Source organism: Pagrus major, chromosome 22 (assembly GCF_040436345.1).
Source record: "Pagrus major chromosome 22, Pma_NU_1.0".
NCBI lineage: Eukaryota > Metazoa > Chordata > Actinopteri > Spariformes > Sparidae > Pagrus > Pagrus major.
In genome coordinates, this window is record NC_133236.1 from 8,173,661 (window position 1) to 8,191,473 (window position 17,813).

General features: G+C 39.8%; 1 protein-coding gene across 1 annotated transcript in view; it reads left to right on the forward strand.

Moving 5' to 3' along the window:
* LOC141017687 (uncharacterized) overlaps positions 1-15,210 on the forward strand; it is a 48,842-nt gene extending 33,632 nt beyond the window's left edge. The window contains exons 15-18 of the mRNA XM_073492419.1: positions 3,303-3,522; positions 6,834-7,041; positions 12,072-12,155; positions 15,006-15,210. Of these exons, the coding sequence (XP_073348520.1) occupies positions 3,303-3,522; positions 6,834-7,041; positions 12,072-12,111 (468 nt within the window). The 3' untranslated portion in view covers positions 12,112-12,155; positions 15,006-15,210. The remainder of the gene's footprint in view (positions 1-3,302; positions 3,523-6,833; positions 7,042-12,071; positions 12,156-15,005) is intronic.
* Positions 15,211-17,813: the final 2,603 nt, after the last annotated feature.

Here is a 17,813-nt window from a genome sequence, read left to right on the forward strand (position 1 = left end):
AAATGTCAAAGAGCACAATGGGAAATTGACAGTTCTCCTTGACGGACTATGGAATCTGAATCAGTAGATGGATCATGACACCGGTCCATCATCCAGTAAGTGAATTAGATCGATATCTGTATCGGCACCCAATACTGATATTGGATCAGATCTGTCCTGACTCTAGTGACAGTATGTGTCTGCAATTCTCAACTTTCAAACGATGCAGACCACAGGTAAATGCCTTGCTCAAGGGCAGTAAGTTTGACCTGAGGAATCAAACCATCGTCCTTGCATTCACCTGCTCTTTCTTTCTGTGTCCTCGGGTCTGCTGCTGGTTAACGCTGACAGCAGGATAAAACTAAATACTGAAACACAGGAATTATCACATAAATAGAACGTACTGGATCAGGCCTATCGAATGCCCTGTTTTAAAAAAAAACCTTGCTCTAAATCCTTAAGAGACCTACATTTTCTGAATAGGTTTTACTATTCATTTCACTGAACCGTTTTGTTAACTGCATCAATAGAGGTAATTATGTACGGCCACATGGGAATTAGAGAATCAAATTCGTTGAGCGTTTCTCTTTTTTTCAGTTTAATCGTTTGCTATGCAGAAATGTAACACCCCTGAGTGTGTGAGAGTTAAACTGGATTTTAGGAGATACTAATTTGTTGATGCGGTGTCTGTTTTGAGGTGAGCGACTCTCTCCAAAACAAACAGACGTTGATGACAGAAGGAAAAAGTGAAGGAAACTGATGACTGAAACAAACTGAAGCAACCGTTCATCATCTGAGTGAGCGGTGTGCTGCTAAACTGCATCTCTCCAGTAAACAACATAATCACATCAGTGGCGGTCGCTGCCAGTACCACTTAATATTTATCATCTCAACATGCACACAAACGGCAGCGACAAAATACATTTCCTATAGCTGCTTTCATTAGAAAAAATACCATAAACATTTGTAAGGTGTTGGAAAAAGTAACTTATTGAGATTTAACCCCCTAATATGCAGCTGCCTGTGTAGGACTGAGAATGTGGATATAATCTCATGATATACACCTGTGGAAACATTTTAGGATCCCAACATCACTGTGACAACAGTAACTTATATTTTACCCAGATGACACAAAAGTGAAAACAAAAAGTCCGAAGAAACAGATTTTTGTCCGATTTTTGTGCCTTTTATTAATGTGATGCATTACTGTAGAAATGTGACTTCCAACCAAAGGTGCTTGTAAAATTAACAGTGATAATAATTGTACTTGTTTAAATCTTTTGTCTTACCATCCGTAAGTAAATCCAAAGCTGTTGTTGAACCATTTGGAGTCGAGGCATGGTTTTGGGCTCTTTTGAAAGCTTATACTGAGAACTTGAACTGAAGTTTTTTCCCAAGCTGTCAAAAGCTCTGCAAGTGCTTTTGTCATTAATCTATAGGAGTTTAACACACTGAATTATTTATTTGTCTCACCTTAATTTTTTTAATGCAAAAATAAGCCTGTAGATGACCTGTAACTGCCCCTATTTGCAGGAAAACACAATGGTTACACATTGTATAGTCTTACATGGTCAAAGTGCAAATCGGATAACAATATCACTGAAAATGGACACTTGAGACATGTTTTTTCTGAGGAAATATCCACGCCTCTGGCAAAAAAATGCAATTTTGTGCTTCATTATAGCCCTACTTGTAATCGAGGATGTGGATGTTGTAGATTTTCTACAGCCATTATACTGTGACATCAGTCTTTACTTCAGAATGAGAGGTTAAAGCAAAAAAAGTTGTCAGTTGCCAATGTAAGTAAAACATTTGATACTTGTCATGCTAGCTAATAATGTTTCACAGAGGGAAAACCAAATGGGCCCAGAATGCTTCCTTGACGAACACCATTATATGTAATTCCTGACAAGTACGAGTGAAAGCAGTCGAGAACTTTACCACAGAGACCTGATTAAAATGTCAAATTGTATCAATGCAGCACTCATGGTCACTGACTAAAAATGTGATTAACTGACCTCAAAAGTAGAATTAGCTAAAAAAGTAAAAACGACCAGCTTCTGTTGAACAAAAAAAACAAAACAAACAAAGGGTAAATATGGAAGATGGTCAGGATCCCTTTGTCTTGTGAGGAGAAACTATCATAACAGTATCCACTTTAATAGAGGTTTAAAAGATTCGGTTTAAAAACAAGTTCAAATGAACACATTTGAACTTGTGTGGGGTTGATTATGGGTCACTTGGGCTCACCTGACAGGGCTTTGGGGGTCTATCAGACAACAAACATTAGGAACCACTTACATAGACTATTAGCTGTATTTTTATAGTACAACTAAACTCCAAAGAATAGCCTTTCAGAGGAGACCCTGGCAGCATTTCTTCAAGAAGTGTACCCATTTTATTTCATAAAGGGAGATTTTCTTAATGTTTTCCATTATTAATGAATAACCATGAATAATGGATCGTGCAGCCTTGGTGGAGGTATGTGTCCTTGATTTAAAGGGACACAAAAAAGACATTGCCAGTGCTTCGCTTGAAAACATTTCTCTTATCTCTTTCACCACATCTGCAGATGAAATGTGGTTCTTTGATTGAGTTAATCCTCAATGAGCCAGATGTCAGAGGATTTTTCCTCCAAAGCAGCTTTGCCTCTTAGAGATGTTTGTATTAAGTTTAAAGCTATTCTGTCGTCTTTACAACTCTTGAATGGCAATGAATGCATTTAATTTAATGCAAGTGAGGAAAATACCAGAATTATTTAAAAAAGGTGAAGAACTAGCACATCTGTTGATTAATAGAAAAAAGTTTGAGACATTCACATGAAATGCAGGAAAGAATCAGATTGTGTCCGTCAATTAATGGCATGAAGAATTTTGATTTATCCGCTTTATAGAGCTCTAACGGCGGAAGCAAGTTATTTATGACTTCAGTCTGTGTAGACAGAAGAGATAGGATTTTATGATGAGACAATTTGATTGCTCCCAAACTGCATCAACATTATTGTCCTCCCTTTATTCCTGTTTTGTCCATGCAGCAGTTTTGTTTTATGCAGTTTCTCTTCTTTGTCACACTTTTGTAATGTCTGAGTCTGTATTTTTTAGAAAACTGTAATTTCCTCCAAATGTCTTCCGTATGTGGATGGCTTCTCATGTATAACAGATGAGACGATTTGATAAACGAAACCAAACACTTGGTCATTAATATCAAATTAACCGTCAGATGTTTAATAGCTTCTTTCCTCTGAGGGATACTCAGTCTCAGAATCAAAAGTGTTTAAAATAACAGAAACAGACCACAGAGTGATTTTCCCCTTCTGTCTCCAGCTGCTGCCGTACCTGCAGGCAAACCTTACAGGCTTCAAGAAACTGGAGATTCTTAACTTCAGAAAAGGCAGCGTGGTCGTCAACAGCAAGATGAAGTTCGCCAAATCGGTGCCGTACAACATCACCGAGGCTGTCCACTGTGTCCTGGAGGAGTTCTGCTCCGCCGCCTTCAAGAACCTGCACATCCAGATCGACACCCGCTCACTGGATGTTGAACCAGGTACAGTTTAGGTTTGAATGCCAGGAAACATTTCGATTTGTGGAAATGTTTGGGAATGTGTCTGTAAGACCAAAGATTTCCACAGGGACAAATATGTCAAGATACCTCACTCCCTTTAAGTTAACACTTTAGACACTTAACTTTCGACTTGAATCCGTGACCTCATTCTTTGGGCCCAAACCCAGAGCTCACTGTAAATTGAAAGAGTTGCCTTCCTGCTCAGCTTCCTCTGACCCACACGTTTCTGGTATAACACCGCATTACAGCTGATGCCACACCAAACCGCCTGGTGATCTCACGTTACCATCATTCGTGAATAAGATTCGAGATACTTACAGAAACAGTTCACCCAAAAATGAAATTTTAGTCATTATCTCCTCACCCCCATGCTGATGGAAAGTCAGGTGAAGTTTTGTAGTCCACAAAACGTTTTTGGAGCTTCACAGCAGAACAGTGTTGCAGCATTCTCCTAAACAACTGAAGTAGCTGGAGACTTGAAAAGATGTAATGTACACCCTCGACACCTGGTCGAGCTTGTACACTTCACCTCACTTCAGACAGCACTAACCCTTTTAGCTCAGCAGCGACAGTAAAGATTTCATCTTAAAAAAGGGTGTAAATCATTTTAGGATCTCGGGGCTTCTGGAGACTTGGATTACACTGGACGAGCTGTATGGAGTTGTTTGATTTATTTTTTTTTTGGCTGTTTTTTTATGTTTTAAAACAAGTCTCCAGCTACTTTAGTTGTTTCGGAGAATGCTGCAATGCTGGTTAGCTGTAAAAGTCCAGAAATGTTTTGTGGACTACGAAACTTCACCTGACTTTCTGTCAGCATGGGGGGAGGAGATCATGACTGGATTTTAAGTTTTGAACCCTTCCTTTAAAATACCTTGCTTGTGGCAGCTACTGACTGGATATAAATACAGCCATTTACTATTTATACATTGACAGAAATAAACCTGAATCACACTCATTACTACTACATTACTACTACTATTACAGAACTCAAGAAGCACTTGTCCACAACTTCTTCCTGCAGCTCAGTCAGAGGCCACAAACTGCAAATATACAAAATTTACCAGAATAACGGTTTGGTTAAATGTTTCATATGACAGTGAAAAAACAGATGTGAGTAATAACATTAACAATGGCTCTGTTCTATACTACTCTGACAGTGTCACAGTGAGCCTGCGTGCATAACACCAGGACTCTGAAACTTAAACAGCCACACAGAATTCAGCCTTTGCTCAGAGCTAACATGCAAGTTTTATCCATAATAATCCTCACTGCCTACAGTTGTATTGTTCTAACTTCACACTATGGAAAAAAACTTGTGAATGCCTCTAAGCTCCTCATTAATTTTAAAGTACAGAGATGTCTTATAATATCTTTTAATTTATGTAATAAAACACGAACCAGCATCTTATAATAAGTCCCATTGTTGGAGCAGCGCTGCTTCTTTGTATGCATCTCATACATTATAGGCTTTGTCTTGTGATATTCTCCACAGATGAGATGCAGCAGAGAACAGAGATCACAAACACGGTCAAATTGACTCAGTAATTAGGTCTATATGTCAAATCCACCAATACACAGTGGGATTGTACAGAACATTGTAGGGCTGCAGTAATAATAATAAAGATGAGAGGTGAGCAGCCGAGAGGAGAAGTGCTGCTGCAACATCTTTTTCCTCGGAGGTGGCTGATTGTGTTTCAGCAGAATCTTGAACGGGAATCAATTTTCGCAGAAACAGTCGTGTTGTACAGTCGTTCTAATTAAATACACTCAATACTGTGATATGGCAACAAACCCAGGTGCCTCCAGAGAACTCTTACTCAAATAAATGAACTAGTCAAGTCAGGTCGATTTATTTATGCAGCATAGTACCACAAGTGACAAATTGGACTTGGCTTTGCATTCTGTACAACGTACAAATACCGTCTGTGCTTCGAGCCTTTAATCAGATCAGGAGAAACTCCCCCAAAAAGACTTTTAACAGGGAAAAAAGAGGAGTAACAGAGGAGGAATCGGGAGGAGAGCTCAGAGATTACTTTTTAACTTTTGGGATTAAAAAGTGGATTTATCTTCACTCCTGTTTATCAACCTGTCTGCAGAGGTGACCTCCATTGTCGGGTGTTTATGTGGTGGTGTTTTATGGAGCTGGAGGGGGAAAAGTACTTCATAAACGTAACGTTACAGAGAGAACCAGAGTCTCTGATGAAAGTCAGGTGTTTTAAAGTTTTATTTGTGTCTAGTCTCGTTGTCTTGGGTGACCAAATGAAACGAGTCTCTCTACACCCTTTTGTTTATTCTTTGTTCTCTTTAATTCACTAAATACATTTTAAAATTGGTTTATCCAACTTTGTTTTCCTCCTTCCTGTTGCTTCCTTTGAGCCAGGGTCAGCTGTGTTTAACGAACAGTGCGTCTTTCTTTCAATCCTCCTCCAAAACAATTGCTCTGATCTTACAACAGGAAGTGGAGGTACTCATTACGCTTTTGTCCACCGGGGCCGCCACAATCAACAAAAAAATAAAAGTTCCTTGTTGCTGCTTTAAGTAAGGTACTTTAGTACTTTGGTACCTGATTACTACTTGTAAATATTTGAGAATATACAAAATTTGATAAGGATGTGTCAGCTGATGTTTATTATTTAACATAAACACATTTTTGATAAGGGGCCCTTCAGCATTGTCAAGTAGAATTGTGTTGTATTGACATATTCAGCGGGACATTTTACTCTCTCTCCACCTTAAATGCTGTGACTGAAAGTTTACTTTTGACCTCTTCCAAGATCAAGAATAAAATGACAAAACGGCCTCACCACGAGGTCCACTGTCAGTCACCTTAAACATATCTTTCATATCAGTTTTCCTCTTAATTACCTCCTCCTCTGACATATAAAGATACTTGTATATCTCTGATAAAATGTTACTTTCTCCCTCTGTGCATCCATGTCCACCTCAGAAAAAATCCTGACTCAAACTCAGACACACACATACTGTACATGTGCATTATATGTGTGATTACAGTAACACAGATGGATGCTGACCACACGTCGTGGCATCACACGGTGTACACTTCATCCGTGAATCCCTCCAAACATGCTAATTTCCCCAGAGTGAATCTGACGTTTAGTCTCGGAAGCCGTCCACGCCAGAGGCTAAATCTTACATTTCAATGCAGACCAGAAGCTGAGGATCTCATTAAAATCAAACACTCCTCAGCACCTCCTGGAGAGAGGAGGAGGCGCAGACAAACACTTCATGAATACTAATGCAATGGCAATGTTTTCTTCCTCTTCTCCTCGCAGCCGATCAGGCCGATGCCTGCAAGTTCCTGGCCTGCGACGAGTTTTCTCGCTGCGTTGTGAACGGCCGGACGAAGGAGGGAGAGTGTTTGTGTGAGCCGGGCTACCTGTCAGTGGACGGCCTGCCCTGTCAGAGTGTGTGTGACCTGCAGCCAGACTACTGCCAAGGAGGGGAGTGTCACATAGTTCCAGGACACGGAGCCCTGTGCAGGTAAATCAGTACATACAGGGCTTGTTAGGATCTTGGGTTTTCATTATTAAGGATCAGATGACAACCAGCACCCACATAAAATAGTATGAAAAACCTGCCAACATGGCTAATTAGAGAAAAAATACATTTTTGGCGCTGCAGTAAAGCCAACAACAGGAGATGAGTTTCGAAGTTGATGGCAAGAAAAGGTTTGTCTTGCCCTCATTCAAGTTCGACATTAACGCTGCATGGATCAATACTTTTTATTGACAAATGTCTGTGTGTCAAACCACAGTTGCCCACTTTAGTATCCCTCGGCTTATTGTTTTGGTTTTACAGTACATAAATGTACTGTTTTGCTTCAGTCTTACGGTTCTGAACCACCTCCTCTACACCAGCAGCTGTTTTCAGATGTGATAAACTACCTGCTCAGCAGCAAATGGCAGTCTTTAAACAGCACATCTTCAAAAGAACACTATGTTACGTTACAATCAGTATTACGTCAGAAGGATGAGCAAAGAATATAAATTTTTCAGTTTAATGAGAAATTAAAAACGTGTGTTTTTGTTGATCTCCAGGCATTAGCAGCAAAGTTTAAAGCTTTGTATACTGGCTTTAAATTTCAGCTATCCACCATCTCAGTTAAAATATCAGTCCATTCATCAAAAGCTCATGCTCCTCAAAAGCTCTGTTAGTACTGTGCTTCATTAACTGTGTGCCAGTTCACATGCACAGCTTTTCTGTCCTCCAGAGATTTTATTAAATTATGAAAGTTTAACTGAATTAAGGTTTATTGCATGGACAGTTAAATAAACCGCGCTGTGGGGAGCCGCTGCACTTTTTCTTACAGAAAGTCTAGTTGACATGGTGAAAACTGTCTGTGGCTCTCACAGTCTTTGACCTTGAGGGCACCTCTCCTGCCTCTAATTATATCAATCTGTGTCTTTTCATATACTTCAGCTCTGTTGCCTCTAAACTCTTAACCTGAGTTCAGTCTGAACCGTCTTTGTTTTTCGCTCTGTCTTCTGTTTGTGTTCGCTGTATTCTCTCCATCACATCTCCAGCTCTCACCACTGTAAATCAATGCTCATTTGATTTTAAACGGATTGAAAGCATTTCTCTTATTAACTGGTGGCTCACAGTCGCTGCCTATCTGCTGCCAGAAAAATCTAATTTCAGCCCTGTTAGACTTCAGCAGCTCGGCTCCTGACACAGAGCACCTCACAGAATCTACTATTGAAACTTTAATTTCCCATCATCTGGACCTTTGCAGAGATATTTTTAGGTTACATTTTTATTATCCTTATGAGGCCTGTTGCAAGCTCAGACAGAATACTGTCATTTTCTGAATCTCCATTTCAGTAATAAGATGTCACTGACTATAGAGGAGAACTACAATATCAGGAACACTATGAGCTAATGCTGCACTATGAGAACTCCAATACAACAACTTCCAGAGGTGGCTTTAATTTAGGTAGAGTAAAGATACCACAGTGTAGAAATACTTGAAGGTTTTTCTCAGATTGATGATTTATCTGTGTAATGACTTATTTTAAACATGGAGACAAACAAAGGCAAAGTAATCAATATTTCACAAGAAAAAAAATCAAAATTTGAGATAACAGTCAGGAAAGCAAAAAAAACTGTGCAGCAGAAACATTTTCATTCTTTCTTATCTTGTTAATCATCTTGTGGGTGTCGTGCTTGGGTCGTAATGAATACTTCAGCTACAGAAATCTTGAAAAGAGACATGCATGAAATAATTTTGCGGAACAACAGCCAATTGAGATATTTTCATGGATCGTTCAGAACTAAAATGGCACTGCAGTTTTTTTTTTTTAATTGTAAGGGCGTGATGTTTTAGGTACCGTTGACGTGATGAAATGTGGTCCAGGAAGTTCAATCATGTTGACAAGCTGCAATTAACCCACTTGCACATATTAGATCTATCAGTGCATTTCTGATTGACTTTGCATTGTGTATCTGCAAAGGTCGAGAAAGGTTTTTTTAACCGGATGACCTTGTCCTTTGTGTTGTATATTTGCTGACACCATATGTCTTTATCAGACTAATACTGCAATCCATTGTACTCGGAACTTGTAATAAGCAACCTCCACACAGACAGAAAATTGCAAACGAACGGTCGTTCAAGTCAGAAAGTTAAAATTAAAAATTTTAGTTTCATCTTATGGAGAGCAGGAATATGCTCAATATATGTCTTGTTGCCTGGCTTCATGGTGGTGCTAGGGAAAGAGTGAAAGGGTCGACAAAATCAATTTACATTTCTATCTGATGACCATAATTATTCAAATGAGGATTTTTATTCAACCTGGCTAGAGGTGTAATGAGATATTTTGATTTGGACGCTTTGAACACATTCACAAAACCTGTGTGAACAATTTCAGGAGGAGAAAACTCATTGGCACTGCTGAAACTTTTTCAAAACACCTTAGATAAAAACTTTGTCACTGAAATGTCAGTTATAAGAAGTCTGTTTGACAGAAACACATTTTTTTAATTTAACTGACCGTGAGAAAATCATTCTGTCCATTTCATTTCATTTCAGTCCAGAAACACAATAAATTATATATTTCTGCTCGTGGCTGCAAATGACAAGAATGAACATTTAACACACTGACATAGTTGATACAGTCTGCCGTCACTTGCCTGTGTAATTTTTCGCCAAACTGGACCCACACTGGTTTTGTTCCATGTGGACATCTGATCAGTTCTACGTGAACGAACAGCAGAGCAGCTTGTTGGTCCCTTCTCTGAAATTGAAGGTTCCAGCAGCATTTCTGTTTCGTCTGGGGATTGAAGGGGGTCTCCGGGGTTGCCGTCGTCTTGGATTTGCCAGCTGTCATTAACACTGAACCCTGTTTGGTCTAATCCTGCGTGCAGACCGTCCAAGAACAGGACAGAGAGGCAGAAACAGCAGCAAACAGTGAACAGAAACCAGAAGGTTAATACCGCAGAGCTGCACGTTCCTTTAATCTCCCTTGGCGGCTCAACAACACGTAGAGCCGCAGAGGAAGCAACAGAGTCAGTTTGCTGTGAGATAAAGGTTTTTTAATCAAAAGATTTTTCTGAAACACACCGAGAGAAAACCTCTGAGACTCTCTGAGTCCAGAACACAGGTGTTCAGGTTTTGTCCTGCACCTTGCTCTCCACATCTCCTGGTACTCCAGGTCACATTTCTGTCCTGCAGCCTCACACATCCTGACTTACTGACCAAGTTTTGTTGTGGTTAGATTGTCGCCTGAGTTGGTGTTTGTGTGTCTAACAAACTGATTCCTGTGTGTGTTGAAAACAGAAACATTCAGCTTCTAACAGTCGGTTTTTGGATCTTAACTACCGTTTACTGGCTGACTGTGTGTGAGCAGTAGGTTGTTAAAAGGTTGTTGTAGGTTGTAGGTTGTAGTAGGTTGTTGTATTTGCTGCGAACTGCTGACGCCTTACAGATCACATAAGGATCTTAGTCTTAGTTGTCAACTATTAAATGAATCAACAACTATTTTAATAATCGATCAATTAGTTTGAGTCATTTTTTAAAGAAGAAATTCCAGCTTGTTAAATGTGAATATTTTCTAGTTTCCTTCCTTTTCTATGACAGTAAGCTGAATATCTTTGGGTTTTGAACAAAACAAGATATAAGAGGACGTCATCTTGAGCTTTAGGAAGCACTGAACAACATTTTTCACTATTTTCTGACATTTTATTTTTTACAACTGATCGATTAATCGAGAAAATACTCAGTAATGAAAAACAATGAAAATAATCATTAGTAACAGCCCTAAAGGTAAAATTGCCACAGTTGTGCCACAGTTAAGATACCGGTTTCCTGCTTGATCCCAGATAGATTTTTTCTACGGATCATATGAATAATTAAAAACATGCTTACTGTCGGATGGGTCTCCTCAGAGATATCTTGTCAATCGGTTTGTGGACTGGACTCTGGTGTCTTCCCCTATTGATTTCCTGTTGATTGACAGTATTAGTTCTCATCTCACCACTCAAGTTTGGATGGGTGAGTCACTTTTGGCTTGGTGGACTGATGCATTGAGGTATGTCTCATTCAACCAGTACAGGAAGACATTCTGGCATTGATTTTGAGTCAATGAGTCACATGACCTGGAAGCTATTGAAAAAAAATCAGGATTTTTCATAAAAAGATATTTTTAAAAATTGAAAAAACTCTAAAATAAAAAAAAATTGGTCTCATTCAACTGGTACAGGAAGACATTTCCTATATCAGGACTCCCCAGAGGAGGCGAGTTCTCAACCCTGTAGATATTTCAAGCCAGCAGAGATTTCAGATGAATGTTTTCTGTCTGTTTTCCCCGAGCAAACACATTTGGCTGCATTTAGATTTAAGGTAGAGAATATTAAATCTGAAATATTGACTTCCAACTTGCAATGGATTGCAGCATAAGTATGGTTAGAGCAATCTATGCTAATGAAACTCATCCTTCCTTGTGCTGTAGAAGAATAAGTCGTATTACATGCTGTGATCTGATGTTTCTTGTTTGATCTGAGCAGCAGTATGAAACCAAAATGTCTCACAGAAAGTCATAAAGTCTGATTAACACCTCACCTGCTTGTTTGTTCCAAATCTAAATCAGGCAAACAAAAAGGAAAACCTCCCCTGAGATGTAATATAAAAATGTTTAATGTGTCTGAAGCTTCACTCTTCAGGAGCTGAACGTCTGCTGCTTTTAAAGTCAGTGATGCAAAAGAGACTTTCATTATTTAAGGAAAAATTATTTTCAAGGACAAACTTGAGAGACATACAAAAAACAATAAAGAGACAAACTGCTCTCAAGACGCCTTCATGTCTCATTTGTGTGTTTTCAGTAATCAGCTGAATAAGTCTTCTTCTTCTTCAGTTTCTCCTGCAGGGATGATCCTCCTCAGCTCTTTTGTATCTGCAGGTCTTCTCTGATCTCTTCTCTCTGAGTCCTCCCTCCGGTGTCGGAGTGGAGTCTCACTACATGTGCAGATTCGCTGTAGTTGCAGTTTTCACACATGCATTTATTTTTCTCTTTTTATAGGTACAAAGACAGTTACTCCCTCCCAGGCCTGGCCAGTTAAGAGGATATATTGGATTGGACGCCACCTGAGAAAACTAAACAAAGGTAAGAGGGGCTCGTTGCCAGCAGCAGGCTTGTTCTGCTTAAATCTTAAATGTGCCATCGTGTGAAATAAGACGCTGCACACTCAGCAGAGATTCAGCGTGTTAATTACAGCTGAATAAGGTGAATGTGTTATCTGGTGATGCAGAGAGAACCACACAGTTTGTTTTCAGGTTTAATCTCAAACACATGTGCTCACCGTTATCCTCCCGTGATCATTTTATTTAGACAAATTGGCTGACTGTAATCCTTCCTGCCAATCTGAGCAGTGATCTGTGTGTTTAAGGAACACAGAGCTGAACGGTGAGTAATTAAACCTCCCAAAGGACGGAGCTGGACTGAATGTCAACACTGTTTTGGAGCAGAAACCCGGTGTCCTCGTCTCCCCTCAGGTTTGATTAGTCTGCTCCTCTGTGATTCTGTTTCTGTTGCTCCAAACAAAAACATCACTGCCTTTTATTCGAAATGCACCAGTGGAAATAAAACACACTGATGTGTTGTAGCGCCTAAAACAAACTGAAGTGTGATGTCTTTGTTGTCTGTGCTCTGTCAGCTTCTGAATCGCTCTGCACACATTTGAAGGCATAAAAGTTTCTGTTGCAGCTGAAGAGGTGAAGTGGACAACCCAATCACCAGAATAAATGTTAGCTAAGTACATTTCTGCAAAACCACAGATAAGTTAAAACTGAATGCTGTGTTTATGCTCTGGTTAGGTTTAGACACAAAACCACATGGTTAGGGTCAGGAAAACATCATGGTTTGGCTTAAAATACCTTTTTTGGTCGCCGCAAAAACCCCTGTTGATGGTCCGACTTCCCACGGACTGGGAACCGGCTGGCAGTCAGCTGGAAGCTGACAGGCCTTTGGTTGGGAGGGGAAAATCGAGGCGGCTGTAACTGTAGATGGTCTGACTTCCAGTGGAAAAACACTGTATTGGTTGCCACAAAAATGCCTGGACATGGTCCGACTTCCCGTGAAAAGCACTCGGTTTTGATTGACACAAAAAAGCCTGTAGATGGTTTGACTTCCTGTGAAAAACACCTGGTTGTGTTCGCCACTAAAACGGCTTAAAGTGTCCCCACAGACTCGAACTGCGGTCGCTCGTTTGGCTTGTAATAACACCACCATCCCTCCCACCTCCTGACGTGAAAGTCCGCCTATAAGCATATAATGTGAGCGTGATATGACAAATGTCAACCTCGTATCTGTGGTTTGCAAGAACATTAACTGCTAACATTATATCCAGAAGACTCGGTTGAAGTGGAACAGACTGGAGGGAGAAAGAAGTAGTTTAGATCCACAATTACAACATCGGTTACACTTTATTATACAAATCTGTCATTTATTCATAATTTCCTGTAATGTAATTTGACTCTAATTATAGGAAATTAGTGCTCTTCTGATTAATTAATTCCAGTTAATTGCTTCCATTTAAAGCTGCTGTAACTTCAGATAATTTAGTCAGTTCACTGCAGGTCAGCTGATCAGGCAGAAATGTGCTAATTATTAGGGTTGTACCGATCCGATCACGTGACTCGGAAATCGGGGCCGATCACGCCACTGAAGACTCGATCGGGACTCGGACGTTACGACCCGATCAGAGATCGGTTTTATATATATTTATTTAGTCATTATTTGTATTAGATTGTTGATATATGGGCTATTGGTGATTCAAAATAAAAAAAATAAAATGAGTATTTACTACCACCGTTTACGACATGCGCATGCGCAGAAGACCAGCACGCCAGTTTGTTTTGAAGCGGAGTGGTGAGTTGTCTGCTGTGTGGAAGTATTTTAAAGTGAGTGACGAGAACGATGCAGTTGCAAACTGTCAGATATGTAAATTTGGGATATCGAGGGGTGGTAAAATATAATAAAAAATAAGGGACACCTTGGATAGTTTTCTTCGATCTTTTTAATTTTTTAAATGTATTATAAGAGTATCGGATCGGGACTCGGTATCGGCAGATACTCAAAAATCAAAGGACTCGGACTCGTATCGGGGGCAAAAAACCCTGATCGGAGCATCCCTACTAATTATCCACAGGCAAGAGTACAGTTCTTCATTTATGGAGAATAAAGTTTCCAGTAATAAACAAATGATGATAATTATTTACTTGGGTTAAGTGTGACAGTTCATTGAGGGGAAACTTCTCTGCAAATCAAAAAGTGCTTATAAACACAAGTAATTAAAGTTAAAGTCTCAGATGTCTCTTTTCTCAGTACGCACAACAAAATGAGTTCATTTCCAGGAAACAACAGACCTGTAAACACAGCTTTAACAGAACATCTTTGCAGTTTGAGTTAAAAGTTGAGGTGTCAAGTAAGTTTTAGGATAATTATTCTTTAACTCCTTAATTGTGCCTCTCAAAAGTAAAACATTTACAGGAGAATTTGGGGAAACACTGATTTCACTTTCTGTCTGTAAGTCACAGCAGAATATTGGTACCAATCTCATGTCTGTGTGTTAAGTAAAGAGCTGGATTCAGGATGTGCTTAGCTTAGCTTAGCATAAAGACTGGCAGCAGGGGAAACCGCTAGCCTGTACACAAGTCCTGAGGGGCAAGTTAAGAATTTTATTTCTGGTGATCCAAGTCTGACCTCAATTGTTTTCTCTCCCGTGTTTATGACTTGAGAACTGGTGGGAAAAAGATAAATCTTTCTAAGTTTCTTAATTTTATTTCCCCATCTGTGAAAACACATGGAGAAAAAGAAACTCCTGCATCTTTCTAACTCTGTATCTCCAGTGTGAACGGCACGATTTCTGTTAAAAACCTGCCCCCGCTACTAGTAAACTGACTTTAGCATGTAAAATGGAATGTCCCTTTAAAATCGTGTATTTCTTTCCTGCAGACTCGATGACACTGGACTCAGCAGCAGGACCTCGGGACTCGTCAAGGCCCCACAGTTAAAAATTAATAAATGATGCTGAGCTGAAGAGACTTGAGGACAAACTGTTCACGTCAGAGCTTCATATCAGAGGACGATCTCCTTTCAGGGGAAACGGACATTTAGGCCATTTTGAAAACGGTCGGCTGCTGAGAGCAGCGTGACGAAGAGGAGCTCAGTGGACAAATCTGCAGCATCGATCAGGTGGATGTTGATCAACCCTGGACTGTTTGTGTACTCGTCTGCTGACTCTATGTTTCTGTAGTTAATAGGCTGGTTGTTGTTAAAAGCTACACAGGATCCGAGATGAAAGTTCAAATATGGAAACGACAAAGAAACCTTGCGTAAAGGATCTGTTCTCTGTTTCAGTCTGTTAACACTAAAGAACCTGATGTAAACCTGAACCTCGCACATACTATGACTGAAGCTGAGGGTCATTGATGGATCAGTGGCGAATAATAGGCAAATGAGTCTGATAGGCCAGGTCCAGAGCAATCTAAATCAGAGGTTCCAGACCTTTTTAAACTTGTGAGCCCTTAAAATCAAGCAACATCTACATGAGGCCCTTCATGAGTCATGTGCGCTTCAACCACAAGCCCCAAACCCCTCACAGCTTGTTTCAGTTGAAGGATATTTAGAGGCCCAATGAGCTGAAAGCAAAAACAGATGTTTCGCTCTTATTATCGATTGAATCATTTCATATCTCCTCAGGCTTATTTTGGGACCTCGTGGGGTCGCCCAAGTGATTTAAGATCGATATGATTCATCCTCTGTGGAACATGTACAGTATGTCATTTTTCCAGTAGTAGCTGATATATTTTAGTCTGAACCAAAGTGGCAGAACAGGCTAGCATTAGATTATAATATTATTTTCTGCCCAAGTCCTGATATGATCCCTGAGGCACTAAATGAACTTCTCCTCCAAACTTCTGCCTCCATGTCGTGGACTGTGTTCGGTGTATTCGAGGTCTGAGTTACATTCAGTTCAAATTCTGGCCACAAAACCTGGAGCGATATCAGCTGTCACTGCTGTGACTCTCACAACATTTACATTCACATTACTTCTTAAGAATGAAAGTTAATCTTGACCTTTGAAAAAGCACGATCTGATATCACTGTGTTCCTGAAAAATCATGATCAGTATCACCATTGGGAAGTACCTCTCCATCGTAGACTGCCTGGGCGCTGTTTCTTTAGATGTAGATGGTCGTCTCACGTCATGTTGTGTACTCCATTGGGTGGAAGCAGCTAAGGTGGTAAAATAAGTCAGCTGTGTTACTGGTCCTGGTCGGGACAACGGTGTTCTGATATTTGTCCAACTTCAAAAAACAAAAAAGCGGACCTGTCCTTTTTAATTCACTCATTTTCTCCTTCCACACCTGTTAAATGATTTGGTGCTTGCACGTCACAGGCAGCATTTATTGCATACACGTGAAACTATCAGTCATTTTATGGAAATATTTTCTTTCTGCTCTTGATGGCGTATCTATCGCTGATGCGTATCTGCAACTGACCAGTCACTTTTTATGTCATAGTTTTGTGACTCCAGGAAAAAGACTGCAAAATGTGTTCATGTGAGAAGTTATTTCTAACACGTGTTTTTTATTCCCTGAACCTAAACAACCAGTGAGCTATTATTGAGGAAAATAATAAGTGAAGAATACAGACTTTGTCGCTTTTTGGTCAGTTGCAATGACAAAATCAACACAGTGATATCAGATAAACCTTGGAATGAGTAGCTCCCAACAACCCCAACCTAAGGTCCGTTTACTGTCTTTAAAAGGAGCTTTCAGACATTTCACACAGTCTTCATCAGACAGGGAGAGACTTATCAATGAAATCACAACACCTTATCATCTGTCTACAAACCAATCTCAATTACAGTGTCAAACAAAATCTTATTTTTTTATTTTTACTTTAATCACATGTCTAGCTGTAGTACCTTCTCTTTGAACATTGAAAACAGAGTTTGATGTTTCTCCTTTCAGAACAAACAGCATCAATATTTTTGTGCAAATGAAGATCTCTAATATCATGTTCTCCTGTACAGTTCATGTAAATAGACAATCACTGTTCTTTTCTCTGAGTCAACAGATCTTCTGATGATGGCTGCTACTTTGGGGGGAAAAAACACCAAACTGTAATTTGGAACTTTTCTTATTTAAATTGTTAAATGATGAATAGTTGAAAATACAACCTGTGTTGAATAACAAAACGTCATCTGTTCATTTCTTGAAAAGGTCATTTGTTCATGACACCAGTCTGAAGTGAAAGAAGGAGCAGCGCAGTGAGTGAAACATGGAATGCATTTATTCGTCTGTTAGAGAGATCAGCGTTAGAAAAATGACAGTGGACAAAGGCAGTGCTTCCCGAGGAATGATTGTAATGTGTGGAGAGGAACAGATCGAAGCAGAGGCAGGACAGTTTCATCTACGTCTGAGGGAAGATTCAAGGTCGTCACTCGGGTGTTGAACCAACACTGAGGTCTTTATGGTGGACAAAGCTCAGGATGCGTCTCCTTTACACTCGGCATTAACATGCTGGGAAACAGACAGGAAACAAATCAGCTCACCTGGTTCAACACCCTGAAGGTATTTACGGGCTGCATGTTTCACTTTAGCTCGTCTTCTGGGTTTTGGTGGTGTCGATCTTTTCTGATTTCTGTTTAAAATCCAGTTCAGATTTTTGAAGTTGTAACTCTGTCTGAACCTGAGCTGATCTGAGTTTTCTTTAGTCCCTGTACCGCATGTATCTGATGTTACATCATCAACT